Source organism: Epinephelus fuscoguttatus, linkage group LG2, assembly GCF_011397635.1.
Source record: "Epinephelus fuscoguttatus linkage group LG2, E.fuscoguttatus.final_Chr_v1".
In the NCBI taxonomy this organism is placed as follows: domain Eukaryota; kingdom Metazoa; phylum Chordata; class Actinopteri; order Perciformes; family Serranidae; genus Epinephelus; species Epinephelus fuscoguttatus.
This window is the reverse complement of record NC_064753.1, coordinates 14,495,470-14,513,755: the sequence shown is the minus strand read 5'-3', so window position 1 is coordinate 14,513,755 and position 18,286 is coordinate 14,495,470. Positions and strand designations below refer to the sequence as shown.

General features: G+C 39.6%; 3 protein-coding genes across 5 annotated transcripts in view; 1 reads left to right on the top strand and 2 right to left on the bottom strand.

The window, feature by feature from the left end:
- The window catches only part of LOC125899437 (granule associated Rac and RHOG effector protein 1-like), a 37,987-nt gene extending 32,585 nt beyond the window's left edge, over positions 1-5,402 (top strand). For both annotated transcript variants that reach the window (XM_049593767.1, XM_049593778.1), the window contains exons 11-14: positions 550-715; positions 2,707-2,844; positions 3,077-3,152; positions 3,450-5,402. In XM_049593767.1, the coding sequence (XP_049449724.1) occupies positions 550-715; positions 2,707-2,844; positions 3,077-3,152; positions 3,450-3,809 (740 nt within the window). In that variant the 3' untranslated portion in view covers positions 3,810-5,402. The remainder of the gene's footprint in view (positions 1-549; positions 716-2,706; positions 2,845-3,076; positions 3,153-3,449) is intronic.
- Positions 5,403-5,723: 321 nt separating this feature from the next.
- Positions 5,724-6,801, bottom strand: ss18l2 (ss18, like 2). Its single transcript, XM_049600125.1, has 4 exons — positions 6,655-6,801; positions 6,315-6,391; positions 6,039-6,123; positions 5,724-5,963 (listed from the first exon to the last, which is right to left on the bottom strand). Exons 1-4 carry the CDS (start codon positions 6,721-6,723, stop codon positions 5,904-5,906), a joined length of 291 nt encoding a protein of 96 aa, XP_049456082.1. The 5' UTR covers positions 6,724-6,801; the 3' UTR covers positions 5,724-5,903.
- A 1,280-nt stretch (positions 6,802-8,081) lies between these two features.
- lsm14ab (LSM14A mRNA processing body assembly factor b) lies at positions 8,082-18,042 on the bottom strand. Of its 2 annotated transcripts, none has more exons than XM_049602077.1 (10): positions 17,610-18,042; positions 16,603-16,766; positions 15,105-15,258; positions 14,004-14,198; positions 13,833-13,913; positions 13,394-13,570; positions 12,712-12,865; positions 11,091-11,117; positions 10,306-10,546; positions 8,082-10,174 (listed from the first exon to the last, which is right to left on the bottom strand). In XM_049602077.1, the coding sequence occupies exons 1-10, from the start codon at positions 17,731-17,733 to the stop codon at positions 10,154-10,156; spliced, it is 1,338 nt and encodes a 445-aa protein (XP_049458034.1). In that variant the 5' UTR covers positions 17,734-18,042; the 3' UTR covers positions 8,082-10,153. The 2 variants fall into 2 exon arrangements, with proteins under 2 accessions (XP_049458034.1, XP_049458025.1); XM_049602068.1 differs by having other exon boundaries at positions 8,082-10,177; positions 17,610-18,036.
- Between the last annotated feature and the right edge of the window lie 244 nt (positions 18,043-18,286).

Genomic DNA, 18,286 nt, shown 5'->3' with positions numbered 1-18,286 from the left:
GTCCCTGAAATAATCAGGATGGTCACATTAGTGAAGGCCAGACTACTGAAATTATGTTTATTTATTAGGCTTTATTCAGTGCAGTCAGTATGGTGGATATCTTATGAGGAAGTATGTTAAATGTCATTACTATGCAGTACAGGTGTCATGCTGTGGTGCCAGTCAGTGTAGAGTGAAATCTTGTATTTGATACTATTAATATAGTATCCCATAACCACTAAAGGATTTCAGACACTGTTGGACCCTGATCTGAGTAACATAATCAATGTAGGTCAGACAGAGTGAGCAGCTGTTTTCCCTCGAATGTAGCTGCGACTGTAAGTTGACAATTTATGCTGAATTTAGCCTGTGTCAGATGCTATTTTTACAGTGCAGCAGACTCTTTTGATTGCAGTCGAGGCCTATTGTGCAGAGTTGACTTACGGCTATTGTGATTTTTCTGCTATGGTAGACAGTCTGGCTAAACGGATTGAGCTCCAGGGAGCGAAAGAGAAAAGCTGAGGGTGTCAGAAACTCATAGCTGTGTTTATCCTCCCTTTCCACGCGCAGTTGGCTCAGACCCAGAGTTTGCACGTTATGTCGCCGGCGTCAGTCAGGCCATGCAGCAGAAACGGCAGGTGCAGCACATCCGTCGCCCCAGCAACACGCGCAGCAACTGGCCAATGCCTGAAGAGCAGCACAGGACCTGGTCCCACCCAGAGTACTACAGTGAAGGGTAGGTATTTGTACATACCATCTTCATTATCACAGATTGTCTGCTGTACAGGAAAATAATCCATGTTGTTTAAACAAGATCTTTGATTAGTCAAACTGGCATTTTAACATGGGCATGACTACAAGGAGAATAAGAAAAGATGGAATTAATGTCAAACAGCTGAACACAGCATTGTACTGCCATTGGCAAAACCTAGATGATGCCCATGATGTGTTGTGGGTACATCTTGATGCAGGTCTTCCTCTGGTATCACCTTTTAAATGCAGACAAAACAAATCAATACTGAGTAGTTTATAAAGGCAGGTAGTTTTCTACCAATCTCTTCAGCTTTCACTCTTTAAGAGTACCTAAACCCCCAAACCACTTCTTTTTTTCGGTTGAAAACCAATGTATATGGCTATTTAGCAGTGCTGTTGATAGATTCAGGTCCAAATCTTGACATTTGAGTGCACACCAAACTAGTGGCGATCAAGGCTGACTGTTGCGTCACCTCACATCGTCAAGCACGTATATTCTGTGCCTGAATAAAAGGAAATAACTCTCCGTACCAGCAGGTGACGGTACTCTGTATATATCATTCAAAAAGGGAAAGTGGAAGACCCAAAGGATGGATTGAAGAGTTGGCCACTTAGCACATTAACAACACAACCCAATGTTGAAAGACCAAAGGATATATACCATTCGCCAGCAAACAATAACACAAACAATTACAAAATGTTTCTACTAAAGAGCTCAATGACTAAAAAAATTTGTCTTACCTAATAGAATGAATTTATTTTGATCTCACGCCCCCTTGATTGGTCACTCATTTCTTTCCTCACATGCTGAATCGACCAAAAACCAGGCAACAATGACCAACTAGTGGCAACAGTGCAGGACACACTGCAAAAACTAGGGCGACAAATCTCACCAAAGGCCTGACATTGACCAATGGCTGACCTTCAACCTGGTGTGTCAAGGCTGTTACATTTGCAGATGTAGCAGTGTCCTCTACAGCAGTGGTTCCCAACTGGTGCAGCCACGGAGTCCAGATTTCTCCTTAGTCATTATTTCAAGCTCCACACAGGTTTATATATTCAGTGTCATACTTGCGTTTGGCTATGTTGTCAAGCTAGTTTGCTGTCTCTGTCAAGTAGCCATCCATTAGTCACTCACTGTACAGCAGGAAACAGCACTTCAAAATAAAAGCTTTGTGCTTGAAATTCACTGTACTTTTAAAATAAAGTGTGACTTTTACAAACTTGACAAGTTGGCAAGTCACTTGCAACCCACTGTTTGACCACGACCCACCAGTTGGGAACCACTGCTCTACAATATGTCTCTTTCATTCTTGCCTTTCCACATCTGACATGTTTTTTTCTTTCAAAATATGATAAACAAGCTAAACAGACACAGAGGCATGTATGAAATCCCTGATGCCACGTTCCAGGATTTGTTTTGGGCAGCAGTTTAGTGCTGAACTGTAGGCAGGGTTATTTAAAGCTCAGTTTCATCATAGTGCGTAATTGTGTTGAGCAATGTCTTGAACAAATTTGTAATGTGTCAGACACTGTCAATATGTGAGGCATTTATCATGTTAATCATGACTGTTATCATTTACTTCAGCCCACAAGTGTGAGACATCACCAGCGTGCTGAGAGATTAAGATGTAAACAGGGAGCGGCATCTTGTAAATCTTGTGCAATAATGTTGTAGTTTATTAAAAGGATTTCACTTTGCAACCACTTCAGAACAGCGCCTGCCATGAAATAGGACCAAGAGAATGTGCTGTATATTGATAAACAGTCATCAAATCAACAGTTAAATATAACCAAGATGTAGATGCCTAGATGTCTTTTAACCCTACAAATCATCACAACACATAGAAGAGAAGTTTTACAATTTTATACCTTGCAGGTTTTTGTGTTAAATTGTGTCATCAAGGTGTTTAGACATCATCAAATAAATCTGAAGCTGACACAGCTAACCCCTTCCTCTGGTTGTGTCCTCAGGGAGGCTGTAAACAGCAGCTGGTCAGCCAATCAGGGGGACTCGGCCAGCTCCAGCGATGAGACGTCTTCAGCCAATGGTGACAGTCTGTTCTCTATGTTTTCTGGGCCGGACCTTGTAGCGGCGGTTAAACAAAGGAGGTAGGTCCCAAACTCACCCACTCTCTTGGGTTTGTCTGGTCACCTTCAGTCAGCCAGCTTTAACTGTCGAAGGCAAAATTCAAGCTGTGCTGATAATTACCAAACACTGTGATTAACTGGATTACTGGGGTTGATGTTCCACACTCAAACACAAAACTAAATAGTGATTGGACCCGACTGTATGTGAGAAATAAGTACTAATGAGGTTTACTGTGAATGTCTCTGTTCTCAGAAAACACAGCTGTGGTGAGCCAGAGGTGTGCACCCTGCCCTCGCCACCACTCCATCACATCAGCGATGATAACCAGGTAAAGTATGAGCCCCTCAGTATTTAGAGCACTGTGCACAGAGCTGATCTTTTAACTAGTGTTCAAAACATGTTTCTAAATGGTATTATTTTTTTCTGGGAGAAGTTTTTACCAATACCACAAAAAAAATTGAAAATGTACATGCTATTAAAATCCGAATAATATTTGCATATCCCACATATCTTAATCCGAAAATGTTTCATTTATTGATATGGTGTTGGTGAAATCTTGCTGTGACTTGTTATTGGGTTATTGACCTGTTCAACTTTGCTGATCACTGTCCACTGTGTTCCACAGGACAGCAAAACTAAAACCTGGCCTCCTAAAGCGCCCTGGCAGCACTCCACCCACACAAACACCATGCCCAATCCCAGCTCTTCCTTGTACCAGATGAACATCCCTCCTTCCTCCCAGTGGAGCGACTCCATGCAGATGCTGCAGTCTCCTGTGTGGTCCACTGCCAGCGACTGCTCCCCCTCCACTGGAATCTCCTCTGGTTTTCCCTTCACCCAGCAGCAGCAACAGCAGCAGCAGCAGCAGCAACAACAACAACAACAGCAGCAGCAGCAGCAGCAACAACACAAACCCATGACCAAGGGCTTTAAATCCTTCCCCCTCAAACACGAGCACAGGCCCTCCTACCTTCACCAGTACTGATCACAGTCTAATGTGGAGCAAGTCCGCGGTGAAGTGCCACCGAGGGCCTGTAGCTCTGTTAGATGAGCCACTGAGTGGGCCGAGCTGCAGCCATTACAGTCCACACCCACTGAATTGGAAGATTTCAAAGCCTCAGAGGCAAAATTAAGTATACACACTGGCTCAACATGTTTTGTATCTATATTTTTCCATGACAAACATCCCCATTTGAAAAGGAGACGTATTTTGAAGTTTTTCGAACTGCCATGTTTTAACTACGACAGGTGCATGTGTCATGCTGGCAGCAGTTAGTCTAGTGGTTGTTTCTCTGTCTGTTGAGCTGACGTCTCCTCAGACAAGAGCTGGAGACGTGCACGGCCGTCACCCACTTGCTTCTGCAGCTGAACGTGTGTGTGTGTGTAAATGAGGGGATTACACGGGGGCAGGGGCTGGAAATGCTCTCATTTTGCCCATATTAAATATACTGTGTCTACATAGCTGTAACTGCCAAATCTCACGCAAGATGACTCAGAATACAGCTACCATCTACTGTTTCATAGCTTGTAAAATACTGAAGTTGAAATATAAATATTTAGTTCTTTTTATTAAGAGGCTTTGAGCAGGCTCAGCATAAATATAGTAAGTCACTGCAGAGGTGTAATTTGAGAGAAATACACTACTTTTTCAACAACTGACCAGAGTTAAGAATTATAGCAGTAACTATGTGCCATGTTGGTATTGATAGCACTTGCAGAATATTATTCCCAACCAAAGCGTTGTTCAGAAGATGAATGGTGCTGAAGAGATAAGAGGTGGTCTGAGATTACTGAAAAACAGTGAAGTTACACACCCTATTGGATGAAAGCGTTCGGGAACATCTCCACACCCAGAAGCGCGTTCATTTCCTCCTCTCTAATTGGCAGTTGTTTGCTCCAGATTGACACTAACTCCCATACACCTAACTTTTCTTCTGTTTAATAATACAATATTTTTCTTGTACAATTATTGACAGTATTAATCTTATTTTTGTATTTTCTTACATGTTATACCATTACTGTATGTTAGTATTCTTGTAGGCATATTACATAAAAACATTATTTTCCACCTCCCAATATGTGAAAAAGCACATTTTTTCCTACAGAGTTGAACTACACCATCTATCTATAAAGGTTACCAAATATGCCATGCTAAACACTAAAACATTGTGTGATGAGGGTGTTTTCGAGCCCTTGTTTCTTCGGTTTCTATGGCAATGGGCTGTATTTAAAAGCCCAGAATGTTATCTTTTTGTGATGTTTGCGGATGCCAATGTTGCCTGTATTTATGAAATGACACCATGTTTTCAGAAAACTAACATACTTAACATGTTTACAGAGAATTGTTTGCTGTATATACATATAAATATATATCTTTTTATAGTTAATGTGCTTTGCACAATCAAGATATAGGGTTTGTTGCTTTTTGTCTGTGTTATCTCCCTAACTGTTGCAGCCTTTTTTAAAGACATCATTACAGACCTTGGACTGTAACTGTAAGCTTCTCAGCTGTGTCAAATGGTTTACTAGTGGCTTCTACAAAATGGAAAAAAAAAAAAAAAAAAAATTATAATAAAAACATGTTGCCCTGATAGAAGATATGAAGGGGGACTGCTTGGCTTATGTTGCTTATTGTTCTCTTGAGCTGGCAACTGAATCTTTCCAAGTGTACCAGCAATGCAAAAAATGAATAAAAAAAAGATTAGCAATTCAAAACCTTGTCTTTGTAGTTTTCTGCTGAGAAGTCACTCACTTTTCTGTCCTCAACTCCTGCTGGAAACACTTCATGTTTGAGCACTCTGTGCACTGAAAATGTCTCTGAACTGAGTGATTTCAAAAACTGACACCAACAACAGCTTTAATAAATACAAATGTTTAATGTACAACTCTGAATTAAAAAAAAAAAAAAATACATTGAATTCACAGTACTGTTCCACATGTACATTCAATATAGCATCACTGATCTAAAACACCAGTGATCCTAGAGTGAGTTACATTGCTGAAACAAATAATTGTTACATTTTCCTGGTAAGTAAAATCATTTTAACAGCACTGATATCAAATAGTTGACACCCCATTGTCACGTCCTTTCATGTCCATTCACAGCTGGTGTTGAGGCTGATGTTTCATCTGATGCAGACTGGAAACAATAACAGTATTACACACAGCATCATTACAGCAGTATTTATTAGTGAATCGTGCGATGTATACTTACATTTGAAGAAGAAGGCATGTTGTCTGGGCTGGCATCAGCTATGGTTGCCAAGTAGACGATGTTGCGGTGCAGGATCTGTTGATATCTGTTGAAGAAAAAAACAGCAGCTGAAGAACCCACTAGAAATGAGACGCGCACCTGTGTACACACACACAACTCAGCAGTGTGCAGAGACACATGCTGCACTACTGAGCTAACCGCTAACGCTACATAATCATTAAGCATAAACCTAAACGACTAACCGGCAACGGGGCACTGAGGATAGTTTTGACTTACTGTACACACTCCACTGCTCGTCCCTTCTGCATGTATTCAGTGATGCATCTAATCAATTGGTCGTTTTCATCCAGCAACTGCGAGAGATAAAACAGAAGATAAACCAACTGTAAAACACACGATAACGCTAGTTAATGTGTCGGTTTTAGCAGGCATTAGCCATCATTAGAAACAGCTTGCACGCAGTGTGTTTGGGTGTAACCAGAGTTAATATATTGATAATGTAGCGAAGTTACTAGCTAGCGGCTACATGCTAAAGATAACACCGTAGGGTGTTGTACCGGGAAAAGGCTAACAGCTAGTTAGTTGCTTCAATAAATGTTTGTCGCTTGTGTCTCACCCTCTGTATTGTTTCTTGGTTAATTTTTGCCTTTCCTCGTAGTTTCTTAGGCACGAAGACTATAGACATCGTCGTGTAGTCACAGTTTGTTTGTAATTTGTTTTTTGAGACGAAACGTTTCTTCTTCTACGGTCCTTCCGTCTTCTTCTTCTTCGACTCTATTGATTGACGGTCGTGTCATTTTGTTGTACGAACGCTACCTTGTGGAGAGCTGCAGTCTAGCAACCCTGAACAAAAAAGTAAAGTTATGTTTCCCCAAAGACAAATAAAAGTTAACCTAATTGTACTATTTATCCATCTGATGATGATGAACTGCTGAGACTGAGATTTAATGTTGATCATGAGAACTGCAATTGTTGTGACACTGAAACTGAAACCATTTTGATCAGTTTTTCACTGTATACTCTTAGACACTATGGGAGGATGTGCAGGACTGAGGGTCAACCAAGATCCTACTACTTGCTCCTCTCACAAGATAAAATATTGTGTTTGATATCAGTATGAAGGACAGTGAGAGTGACCTGATATTAAACATTCTGATACTTCTCAGTGCTTCAAGACTAATGAAATGACAATAAGAAAAGTCTCTGCAGAGCTTATGAGGAGCATAAATTATTTGAGGATCTCTCGAGTAACTATGGAAGAGTGCATACTACAATTGATTTTAGTTTACTTTTTATTTATGTTATCATATTTTATATCATTTAAGTTATCTTTCTGTCCCTAATGATGATTCTGTTATGAGATGTGATGGACATTTTTTTAACAAATAATATAAAACTTAAAAACGTTTTTAACTTTTCATTATTAAAATATGTTAAAATCCTTAGAGTTCACTAACTCAGGCGGTGTCTATACGAATGTCGCCCTCTGGTAGAGCTATTCTAATAATAAACACCCGTCCTATTGTTGTGTTTTATTACCATATAAAGTCTCAAATTACAAGATAAAAAAAAAAGATGTTCTAAGGTTTCAATGTTTGAGTCACAGGAAGATGTCTCACTACTCTGCCATCCACAATCACACTCACCATCGCCCCCTCCTGGACATCAGGACAGCATAGAAAGGAGGCGGGCAAGCTTCTATCTATGCAGAAAACACAAGTTGCCAAAATATACCCTTTGCAACATTTACTGCATCTGAATATCCTGCAATTAAATGAGCAAGACACACTTTCTGCTGCTGAACATTTATCGACCACCTTCTCATAACACAAACTTCATCCTTTAATTCTCCGAACTACTTTCATATTGTACTGCATACTTGAATCTTGACAAAAACACCAAATCAGGGGAAGTTATGAAAATATTGCGTTCCTTTGATTTAGCACACATGGTATTATTTGAAGGATAGACACACATTGTTGATGTATCATCACTGTGAAAATTCAGGACTGTGGATTAAAAATAAAACATCAGACACACTGATATTGTACAACTCTTTATTTTAAGTAAAAACTCAATTTTGCTGATATTCTCATGAAAACAATTCCTGGTTTACAATTCCAGTGACTGGAAGGAGTAACAAACATATGAAAACATGTCAGTTTGTAATAGTTCAGTAATACTTTTTGTCTCAAATTCAAGCCTGCTGGTTATTGCGAAAGCCCATATGAAGTGATGGTTCCTACGGCTATCATGCAGTGATCAGCAACCTGTGCAAGAGTGTCCAGTCAAACAGCACGTTTCCAACTGGGCTGCTTTGTTTTAAACAACCGCAGCTACTGAGAAGGATCTAGTCTCACCCTGTAGTGCTATTAATACTTGTGTCGACCTTTAAGTTAAAGGGAGAGCTGTAAGAATTCACCACTCTGAAGGCACTCCCTAAAGTACTAACAAATCAGAGCCAGAAAGAAAAAAAAAAAGAATCTGCCCTCCCCTCCCCCTCCTCCCCCCCATCACACTGGCACCACATCCAGGTCACATCCCTTTGTTCACAAATTGGTTTTAAAAAAAAAAAAAAAAAAAAAAAATCACTCCGGAGAATGATCCCATCGAGAACAATGAAACAAGAGGAACTACAAACTTGTCAGAGGGCTGATACCTATCAGAAACCTTGAACATACATTTTGTGACATCATCCAATCATTGACAAGATTTCCCATTTTCAGTAAACAATCCGTACAAAACTGCAGCACAGTTTTGCAGTGGAAACAGCCGACAGTAAAAAACTATGACACAACTGTAAGACGATTCAAAGGACGCTGATAACAAACAGAACATGCGTTAGCAGATGGCTCAGTGTGTGTTGGACATATAAAGTAGATTAGATTAGATTAGATAGAACAGGTACTAAACTGAGAAAACATGTACTTTTAGACCGACAATGACCTCATCCCAACCAAGTGCTCACATATTCTTTTTGGCAAAATAGCGGAGCATTTTTTTTGTTGAAAAACCCAAATCCAACTTGTTCAAGGTCATTGTGACTACAGAACTGAAAACACTCAAGGCTTTCCTTTCCTAAGAATGTCTAAAGGCAATAATACTATGGATGTTGCTCTTTCACAGACAAATCACGGGAATGCTCTTTGTTTAGTCAACGATATAAAAACAGACCCGCTCAACAAAACAAATCTAAAGTCGACAAATGCTCTAAAGCTAATGCTGTGAACCCCGTATATCAGTCCAATGGCTGGTTCCTATCTCATTGCCTGCATTAGGCTGCCTTGACAGCTCCAGCCACAAACATAAAGCAGAAACATAACTCATCTGGCGTGGGAGGTTAGGGAAAGAAAGTATGATCTACGCAATTCTAAATATTGAACGCACATTGCTAAAAACTACAAATGAGTCTGACGGATGAGCCACATTTTGCAGGGGCACACTAAGTTGAAGATGAGCTAGATATACATTCATAAAAATATTCAGTTCAGATTTTATTTCTTTCAGCTGGCTTAAACTCACTACTTCATTGAGAATGAATGCATGTCCCAAAAAAACAAAAAACAAATCCTGCAAACTGGGTAAAAATACTGAAATACTGAACATATGGCAACCAAACTAAGTGTGAGCAGAGAAAAAAAACGGTGCAACGGGCATTGAAGTGGATTTTGGTGCCGACATACATCAAAAGATCAAACACTGAATGAAAATAAAAAATAAAGCTATTGATCACATGAACCGTGATCCACTCACAGTATCAGTGGGCTTTCTGCATACAGCTTTCAATATCAAAGACGACTTCGGTAAGAAATGAACTCGGTTGATGCAAAAATACAGACTTACTCCAAAGCAAGGTATTTACACACGCTCTTGTCCGTCTGGTGACTGTTTGTCAAACTAAATGTCAGGGCCAAAAAACAAAAAGCCTAATTCCCGAAGTGGAGAAAAGGAAGCTGCACTCTCACGCCCCTGATGTAAAGCAGTCAGCCGTGGTGCTGGTGACTGAGAGGATGTCTTCATTCTTTCTGTCAAAATATTGAGACCAAATCATTTCTTCAACAGGAACCATTTCATAACGAGGGGTGACGACTCTTCAAGGATCCGTCGCAACAGTACTACGCAGCCACCTTGTTGTCCTTCTGGGGAAAAAAAAAAAACAAAACAAAACACAAAACTTTAGAACAACCATAGATGTTCTCTTTTTTCAACATTCTGAACTTTAACAATACTTCTGTGATATCTGCGGTCACAAAGCTAATGGATTTACCCTGTATTCAAAATCAGAGAAATCCCGGCCTCCTCTGCCACCTCTGAATCCGCCTCTGAAACCAGGCGGAGGACCCCGGGGTGGCCCGAAGGAACCTCTGCTCAGCGGTCGACCTCGGCCTCCGCGGGGTCCCATGAAGCCTCGGCCGCGGAAACCTCCTCTTCCTCGATTGTGTCTCAGAGGGATGCCGAATGTCTCAGAATTCATTCTTCTCTCTTCTGCCCAGGTTGGCCTTCGATCCCTGACACAAACACAAAGCCGCATCAGCACCCATCTTGTTGGCTAACAAACATACCTCAACAAAAATGTGACATTAAGGGAGGCACCACAGGAAACTATGGTAATTTTCGCGCTCAATTTGAGCATATCATGCAGACTGTATCTCAATATTCAGGATAAAAAGAATTACAATCAGAAAGTACAAATTGGGTAACACTATGAAAAACCCGGTTCAGTTCTCTCTGCAGTAAAAAGTGAGTCTAATGTTGCAGCTTTATCAACACACAGAACTTTTGTTTAACATTCAGTGACATTTTGTTGGTCACTCAACTGACAGCTAACGATGCTCTGTGTCTCTGCGTACTTTGTTATGTAGTGTTACGAGTACATAGTGTAGTTTTATAGTTTACACAAACCCCAATCTGTACAGTCGTGTAATCATGTAAAGTCAAAATCCAAAAAGTGTTTGTATTTGTATTCCTGTGCATTTTCACTATAACTTTAATACCTTTGGTCCCATTCACCTGAGGTGCCTCCCTCAATAGTTAATAAAGTGTGAGACAAACCTTGAAAATCCTCTGTCACCCCCTTTACTGAAAGAGATAAAAACAAAAATCTTTTAGTGTGTTAACAGAGTATAATTTCCATGTTTAAATAAATGCATTAAGGCTTGAGTTCATTGTATAAAGCCATGCAGTGAGTTAAAGAACATTTCACATAGACACTGTTCAGACTGACAGCAACACTGTCCAACAAACCCCCTGAATTGTTATGGTAAAGCCCTCATGGAGACTACGGCAAAAGATTGCAGGTTGATCCTGATTCAACTTTTGTTGCAGCGCAGTCCAATCACACATGCAAACACATGTCCACTTAGGATCATACCTAGTGGCCAATAATGTGCCGATACTACTGTTTAACCTGCAAGCATCAAATCAAGAGATAAATGAGCCTTCAATGAGAGCACCTGGTTTGTATTTCATCTTTTTCAATAGGTAAGTGCACCAACATAGACCCTTGCATCTTTGTTTTGAAGCAGTGCTATCAAGTCTGAACACAGTCTTAAGCATTACGCAGGATTTATACTTAAGCTGCACCTACAGCGTAGGCTCTGCATCGACATAGAGCCTATGCCATACCCTATCCCGTAGCCTGATTGCACCTCCCCAGAAATGTAACTACACGTCGTGGCAATGCAGACCTTCTGTGTAATTTGTGTCAGCTGAAACCATTTCCCTCAGTGGAGACAAAGCTTTTATTTACTTTAACTTCACAGATAAGGAATCAAAAATTGTGAAGACAATAAAGCCTCCACAAAAATATCATTTTAAGTCGCGTGTGTGATTTATTTTGGCTTCATATGAGCAGAGGAAATCGCCCTTTGTCGCTAGGCTAATTTAGACAACGTAAAATATTTTTTCATGTTTATTATTTATTTATTTCAATGTAAAATGTCATAGGCTTGTGCTAATAACATTAGCATGTTGTATTTTTTTTGGAAAACGTGTTTAGTGTAAGACAGTTCTTTTGTCAGTGAACCTTGTGAGTTGTAATGGAGCCGAATTTTGTAACGTTACTATTGTTAAATGTTGCTGTTGTCCCTGGCTTCATATGAGCGGAGGAAAAGTCCTCTAGCCACTAGGCTAATCTATACAATGTAAAATGCCATAGGCTTGTGCTAATAACATTAGCATGCTGTATTTGTGGGGAAAATGTGTCCAGCAAAAGACAAGTGCTTTGTCTGTGAATGCCGCAAGTTGTAGTAAAGCTGATTTGTATACTTGTGTTTGAAAGTGTTGCTATGAAGCCATGTTTAATGTGTGTTTTTGGGTGCGTTTTGAATCAACTAAAAACTTTACAGCACTTGACAGAAACCCCGGCGCTTAGTGTTTGAGTGACACAGACACACCACTGTATGTTTTATATGTAATGTAGTGTAATATATTGTATGTAAGGTGTGGACCCCAGGAACACTAGCTGATTGCCAAGGCATTCAGCTAATGGGGATCCTTAAAATAAACATAAACATAAGTAAAACATAAATAAACTGCACACATACACATGCTCACGCATCGTAGACTCTGCGTAGAGCTGACGCACAAGTATAACTCCCACTTTAGTAGTTATAATCTGAATTCCTCAGAATATATTTAGCTTAATTGAAAAACAATGTACATACTGACATACCTTAAATCATCCGAGGACAGGTTATCAAAGAAGGACTTGGACTTGTCATAGTAAGTGTTTATCACAGTCTCCTCCTCCTCATTGGTCCCTTCATTGGCTGGATGTTCTGATTCAGCAGCTTCTTCTCCATTAAGCGCCTTTTCAGGTTTGTCATCTGTGGTCATGTTGGAAGAAATTTTGTAAAACATTGAACACTGTTAAAACACCATCATCTGGGCTGGAAAAGACCTTAAAGTCATGCTGGGATTTGTAAAGTAGTATGGCTACAGGAATCTAGACTGAAGATGCCAAAACTCTAGTATATTACTGTGTATCTCAGCACTGTATCCCAAACGTTTTACTTCTACCACAGATTTACTTCTGGTTGCTAAAATGTTTTCTTGGGTTTCGCTGGCAAAAACGGTGATATGATGAACAAAATTCAAACTGTCTTGCTCTTTCGAGATACCAGTAACTGCACCTGTAACACATGTACTGTCTCAACCAGTGCATCTGTGTTTTACACCATGAGGCCAATGGAACTTATGATAAATTTTCTGCCCTTGTTTTTCAACTTATAGCTGGTGTCAGTGTCTTATCATGAGAAAATGTCAGACTGAGCAAATGTACATGATGCAGACAGGCATTTTTCCCTTTAACGTTCTGGCAGGTTTCTTGTGGCTGAAGTGTGTTGAAGCCGTACCTTTCAGTTTCAGCTTGTTCTGGAGCTCTTTGTCAATCTCATCTTTGTTGAATTGGGCATTGGCAGTCTCAAAGTCAAAGTCTTCTTCAAACTTCATGGCGCCATCTCTACGCACATTCACTTTGCCTCTGCTGCGGTTTCCTCTTCCACGGCCACGGCGGGTGGGCTGAGCAGCAGCTGAGAAACGACAGGGGGAAAATGAAATCCAACAATGCCATTTTATTTAACCTCAATGTTTCATCACATTCAATCCAATGTGTTAGACCACAGAGACGTAAAAGTGAAAAAACATATCACTGTCCAAATACATTTTGATTGCACTGTAGATACCTGAGGTTAAAATAACTACTAATAATATAAATAATGAAAGCAAATATTTTAGTACATGTAATTAAATGTGTTACTGGGTGTGATTAATTAAAGGTGGAGAGCTACTTACCAGCTTGACGCTTGTTGGGATCGCGATTTTCAAGAGTACCGTGTTCAATATCTGGCTGTGACACCTTCTGGACCTCAGGAGCTGATCAGCAACAAACACAATTCACCACAGATTTAGCAAACTTTTACCTTTGTAGAAATTAACCATTACAAGTCTAGCAGGTATTCTCACCTTTTCTCTGCTCCAGGAGGTCTGGGGGCTTCTGGCTGCCAGCGGCAGTGCTGGTGGGTCTGGGAGCTGCCACCGCCGTCTGACTCCTCTGTCCTACAGGCGCAGGTGGTGCTGGGGCAGCTGATGGTGGGGTCTGCACTGTCTGCTCCAGGGGGGGACTTTTTGTTAAAGAGTCCAGCTGGGGACTGGTGCGCCCTGCAGACAACAAAGTGAAATTTAAATTATATAATTTTCCTAAAAGCCTGGGCAGCGTAGTTTGTCTTGCAGCACCCAACAGGAGCGTGGACAGTTTGGGGGATACACCTGATATTGACAGATACAATATGACATACAATATGGTGAATGCGGCAAAACACCTGGTATTAACTGTAACTCTGACCACAAAGGTTCTTCCATTATATTGTCAACGGACGACACTGACACTTAATATTTAATAAATGCAATTTTGGCTCAATGTATTTGCAAAGCAATGTCACAGTATGACAAAAAAGACAGAAATGGAATTTACATATTTAGTAAGACAATCCATGACATATGCAGCTGTAAATGCCTCCTCCTTTAAGCACCTTAAAATTTCCAAGATTCAGCAGAACAGTTAATCAGAAATGTGTTGTTTAATCATCTTCACTAATCCCACTTAAGCACACAAGAGTTCAAGTGAACAGCAGGATACTGAAAAATGACATGCAGCTGCAATCTATATGCAAATCAGCGGGAGTCAGGTGTTGCTCCAAATATATCTAAGAATCAGATACTTTGCTTACAGGGCTTGTTTGGAAATTTCTCAACTGAGTGAGTACTCATTAGATAGTGTTGAAACAAATCATTGCAATAAATACAAAAAAACTATTCTAGAGCTTCTAACCAGTACAACAAGTACAAAAATTGACTTGTCTGCACAGTTATTTGAAACAGGCAATAATTCCCCTTAACAATTTATTGCCTTTAATTATGTCACAAAAAAAAAATAAATAAATAAATAAAATCATATAATCATGTAGAGAGAGGAAACATTTTCACAGCTCTCCATTATAGCGCATCCTGTGAATCCACAAAGTTAGTGCAGTTAGACATTTATTTCCAACAAGAACGACTCCATACCTCCCGCTCCAGCAGATCCAAACTGCTGAGCTGCAAGGGGTGTAACACCAAACTGGCTGTATGGTGGGACAGAGGTCCTGCTGAGTGGAGCATAGCAACTAGCCGCTGGGAATGATGGTGCTGCTGCAGCAGCATTGCTGGATCCAAGTGATGACTAGGAAAAAAAACCACATAAAATCATGCAAATGAAAAACCACAACAACCCCTGTCAAAAACCACACTATCACACATATTCAAATGTGGTTCATGTAGGATAATTAACATTTATTATCCATTCATGTCATACAACTGAAACAGATAAAGACATCATCCTCAAGACATCAACGTGTAGTCCTAAAATATAACTGTAATAATAATAAACCTAATGGGAAAAAAAAAACTTCAGTGAGCCTCATTGACATAAAAGACATTTTGACTGACACCATGAAATCAGAAATGATAGAAAAGGTATCAGCTGTAAATGGAAGGTTTTGAATTTAAAACATTTTGACACATGGAGATTGAGGTGTTTATTATTGTTATGTTATCATTTGACCACCTTATGGTACTACTTTGGTCTCAGCAGAAGACCAACTTCTCTGTTCAGGGCAAGTGTTCAAGTACTCAGTGTCTGCAAACTATTTATTTATTTATTTATTTATTATCTATTTAACATTTGTTTGGACCAATAGAATCTAGACTCTGTTGTGAAACTATGTTTTTGTTCAAACTGATGTGTGCAAAGTGAAATTTATATTTACTTTACATGCAGTTTAAGAGCTAAACTGTGACTGGCTATGTATATAATAACAAGTGTATATAATAACATTAATTAATGATAGGTGAATTTTATTTAGGTGAGCCAGTTTCAAAGCCTTGTCTCTAACACGCTGGTTTACTAGTAGACTTTAACAAGATGAAGCCATAATTGACATCATTAGATACACCTGTGCCTTTCCTGCTCTGACAGCTCAAAATGTATGCCATTTAAAAAGGTTTCCTTAAGCTTGAGCAGGTGATAATTTAACAGTAGTATTTTGACATCATTCTCAAATAACATGGATTAGGGTCAAATTTTATGAAAATCAGTAACAGTGTGAGATCTTAACTATATGACAGCATGTTTTTTGAACAGCAGCCATCTTTCTAACAAAAAAATTACATCTTAGTAATAATAATAATTTACCCATATTGCCCATCTGCATGTTTCTGCACAACTTTTAAAGTTTGATCAATAACACTGAACCTATTTGGGTAAGTTCATGGGCATGGCAAACTGAAAGAACACCCCTTTTACACAGCAGACAATTTGAGTTGTCATCACAGGTGTTACTAATAACTGTAAGTAACGAGCCTCTTTTAACCAAGCTTCCCAGTAAGCCATGACAGAATGACAGTGAGCCAGCGTGCACAGTGTATTAACCCCAGAGAAGTTATGCGAAAAATATTTAAGCGTTCCTATGACTTATACAGAAAATATACAGAAAACGTGTACAAGAATGCATATACATAAACTTACTTGAACAATAGCAGGGTCCTGAGGCAGGGAGCTGGCAGCCTTGGGTGGCTCACAAACTGTAAGGTCTTTTATATCACTTCCTCTGAAGATGATGTACTCAAACACTTCTTCCCGAGGTGGAACAGGCCTGTCAGTGGGCCGGTCCTCAGTGCCGAAAGAGCGAACTGTTGGAGAAAATCACAGGATAATTCAAAAGACTCTCCTTTATTAACATATTTACTGAGGCTTGGTAGATATGCTTCCTGTGTAGATCCTTGCACTGGGCAATACTGCCACTTTTAAGTGTACCATTCAGAGCTACAAATAAAGATGCACAATTTTAATGTTGAATTATATGATAGGAAGTCACTTAAGTGTTCATAACTTTACTTAGACAAACACTTTACTTACACAGACACACACAAGGAACTGTGAGTGAGCCAGAGGTAACTTAGAAGTTAACGATAGATTTTTTTTCCCTCCACTTGGTTTCAATGGCCAAATGGGTACCCAATAATAAAAAGTAACCAAATAATCACACCAAGTGGCTTTTAAAGAATCAACTATTGCTTTAATCAACTATATGACTGGTATTTTTTTTTTTAAGTCTGTAGGGTTTCTATACGCTTCACATAATAAGTTACCGTCTGTGTAGGAAAGTGTGGGATCTTTATCTAAGTTCACTTCACAGACGTTCAGGATAAAGACGTAATATACAATTTAGATGCTAACTCGTAAATAAAACTTTACCGAGGGATATTTGATAGTAACAAGGGATTAACTTTCGATACGGTATGCTATTTAGGAGTCAGCAAGAAGGGCTATATATTTAACGTAAGCCCAAACAACGTAAACAAAGGACGCAGAATGTTAACTACAGCACCACTTAGCTATCAGTTGGCTACTAAGCTAGCTAACACAGCTAACTGCGCTGAAATTAATTACCGCTTTCCATCGCTAAACACCTTTGTAAGCTATATTATAACAATTTTGAACTCTGTAGCTTACCTCTTGGTTACTTAACTTACCTTTAGCAAGAGCTACTGTCGAGTTTTCAGTATCAATTGTGTACAAAATTCCTTCATAGCGAATCTCGGCCTTGGAGATTAGGCTAATTTTGCTGCCAATATACGGCGTCCCTCCTCCGCTCATGTTTGTCCTCTTTTTATGATAACGCACTTATTTCAGCGGAATCTGTTTCTGTCAAACGAGAGGTCAAGTGTGTTTCTTTCAGAGCTGTAGTTTCAAAACTACATTACATTAGTTGGTAAGTTACGCCGTGAATAAGCTTCGCTCGTCTCAGGAGTGATTTCTACCACGACATGGCCGTTTTCATTTTCCTTCGCCTGCCGCTGAGGATGTTGGGAGAAAGGCTGCGCCTCATTTCTCTGAAGTTACATCCTTTTCCTCCCAATTCTCCGCTTTACAGTAGCAATATAATCAAAAACATGTTGCGCTCGGTAAAACCAAGACCGCACGGGTAGTTTAGTTCATTTTTATGATTAATTTTTTGATGACAAAAAATAGTCAATTAATTATTAATCATAGGGTGCTTAACGGAGGTTTAAGATTCAGCCGTTCTAGCATATCGCGAGATTATACGAGACCGCCTCTCTCCACCCTGCCCCCATATTGCCAGATAATATATTTTTAAATGTAGAATATGTATTTTTACCGCACAATTTGCTTTTGACATTAAATTGCA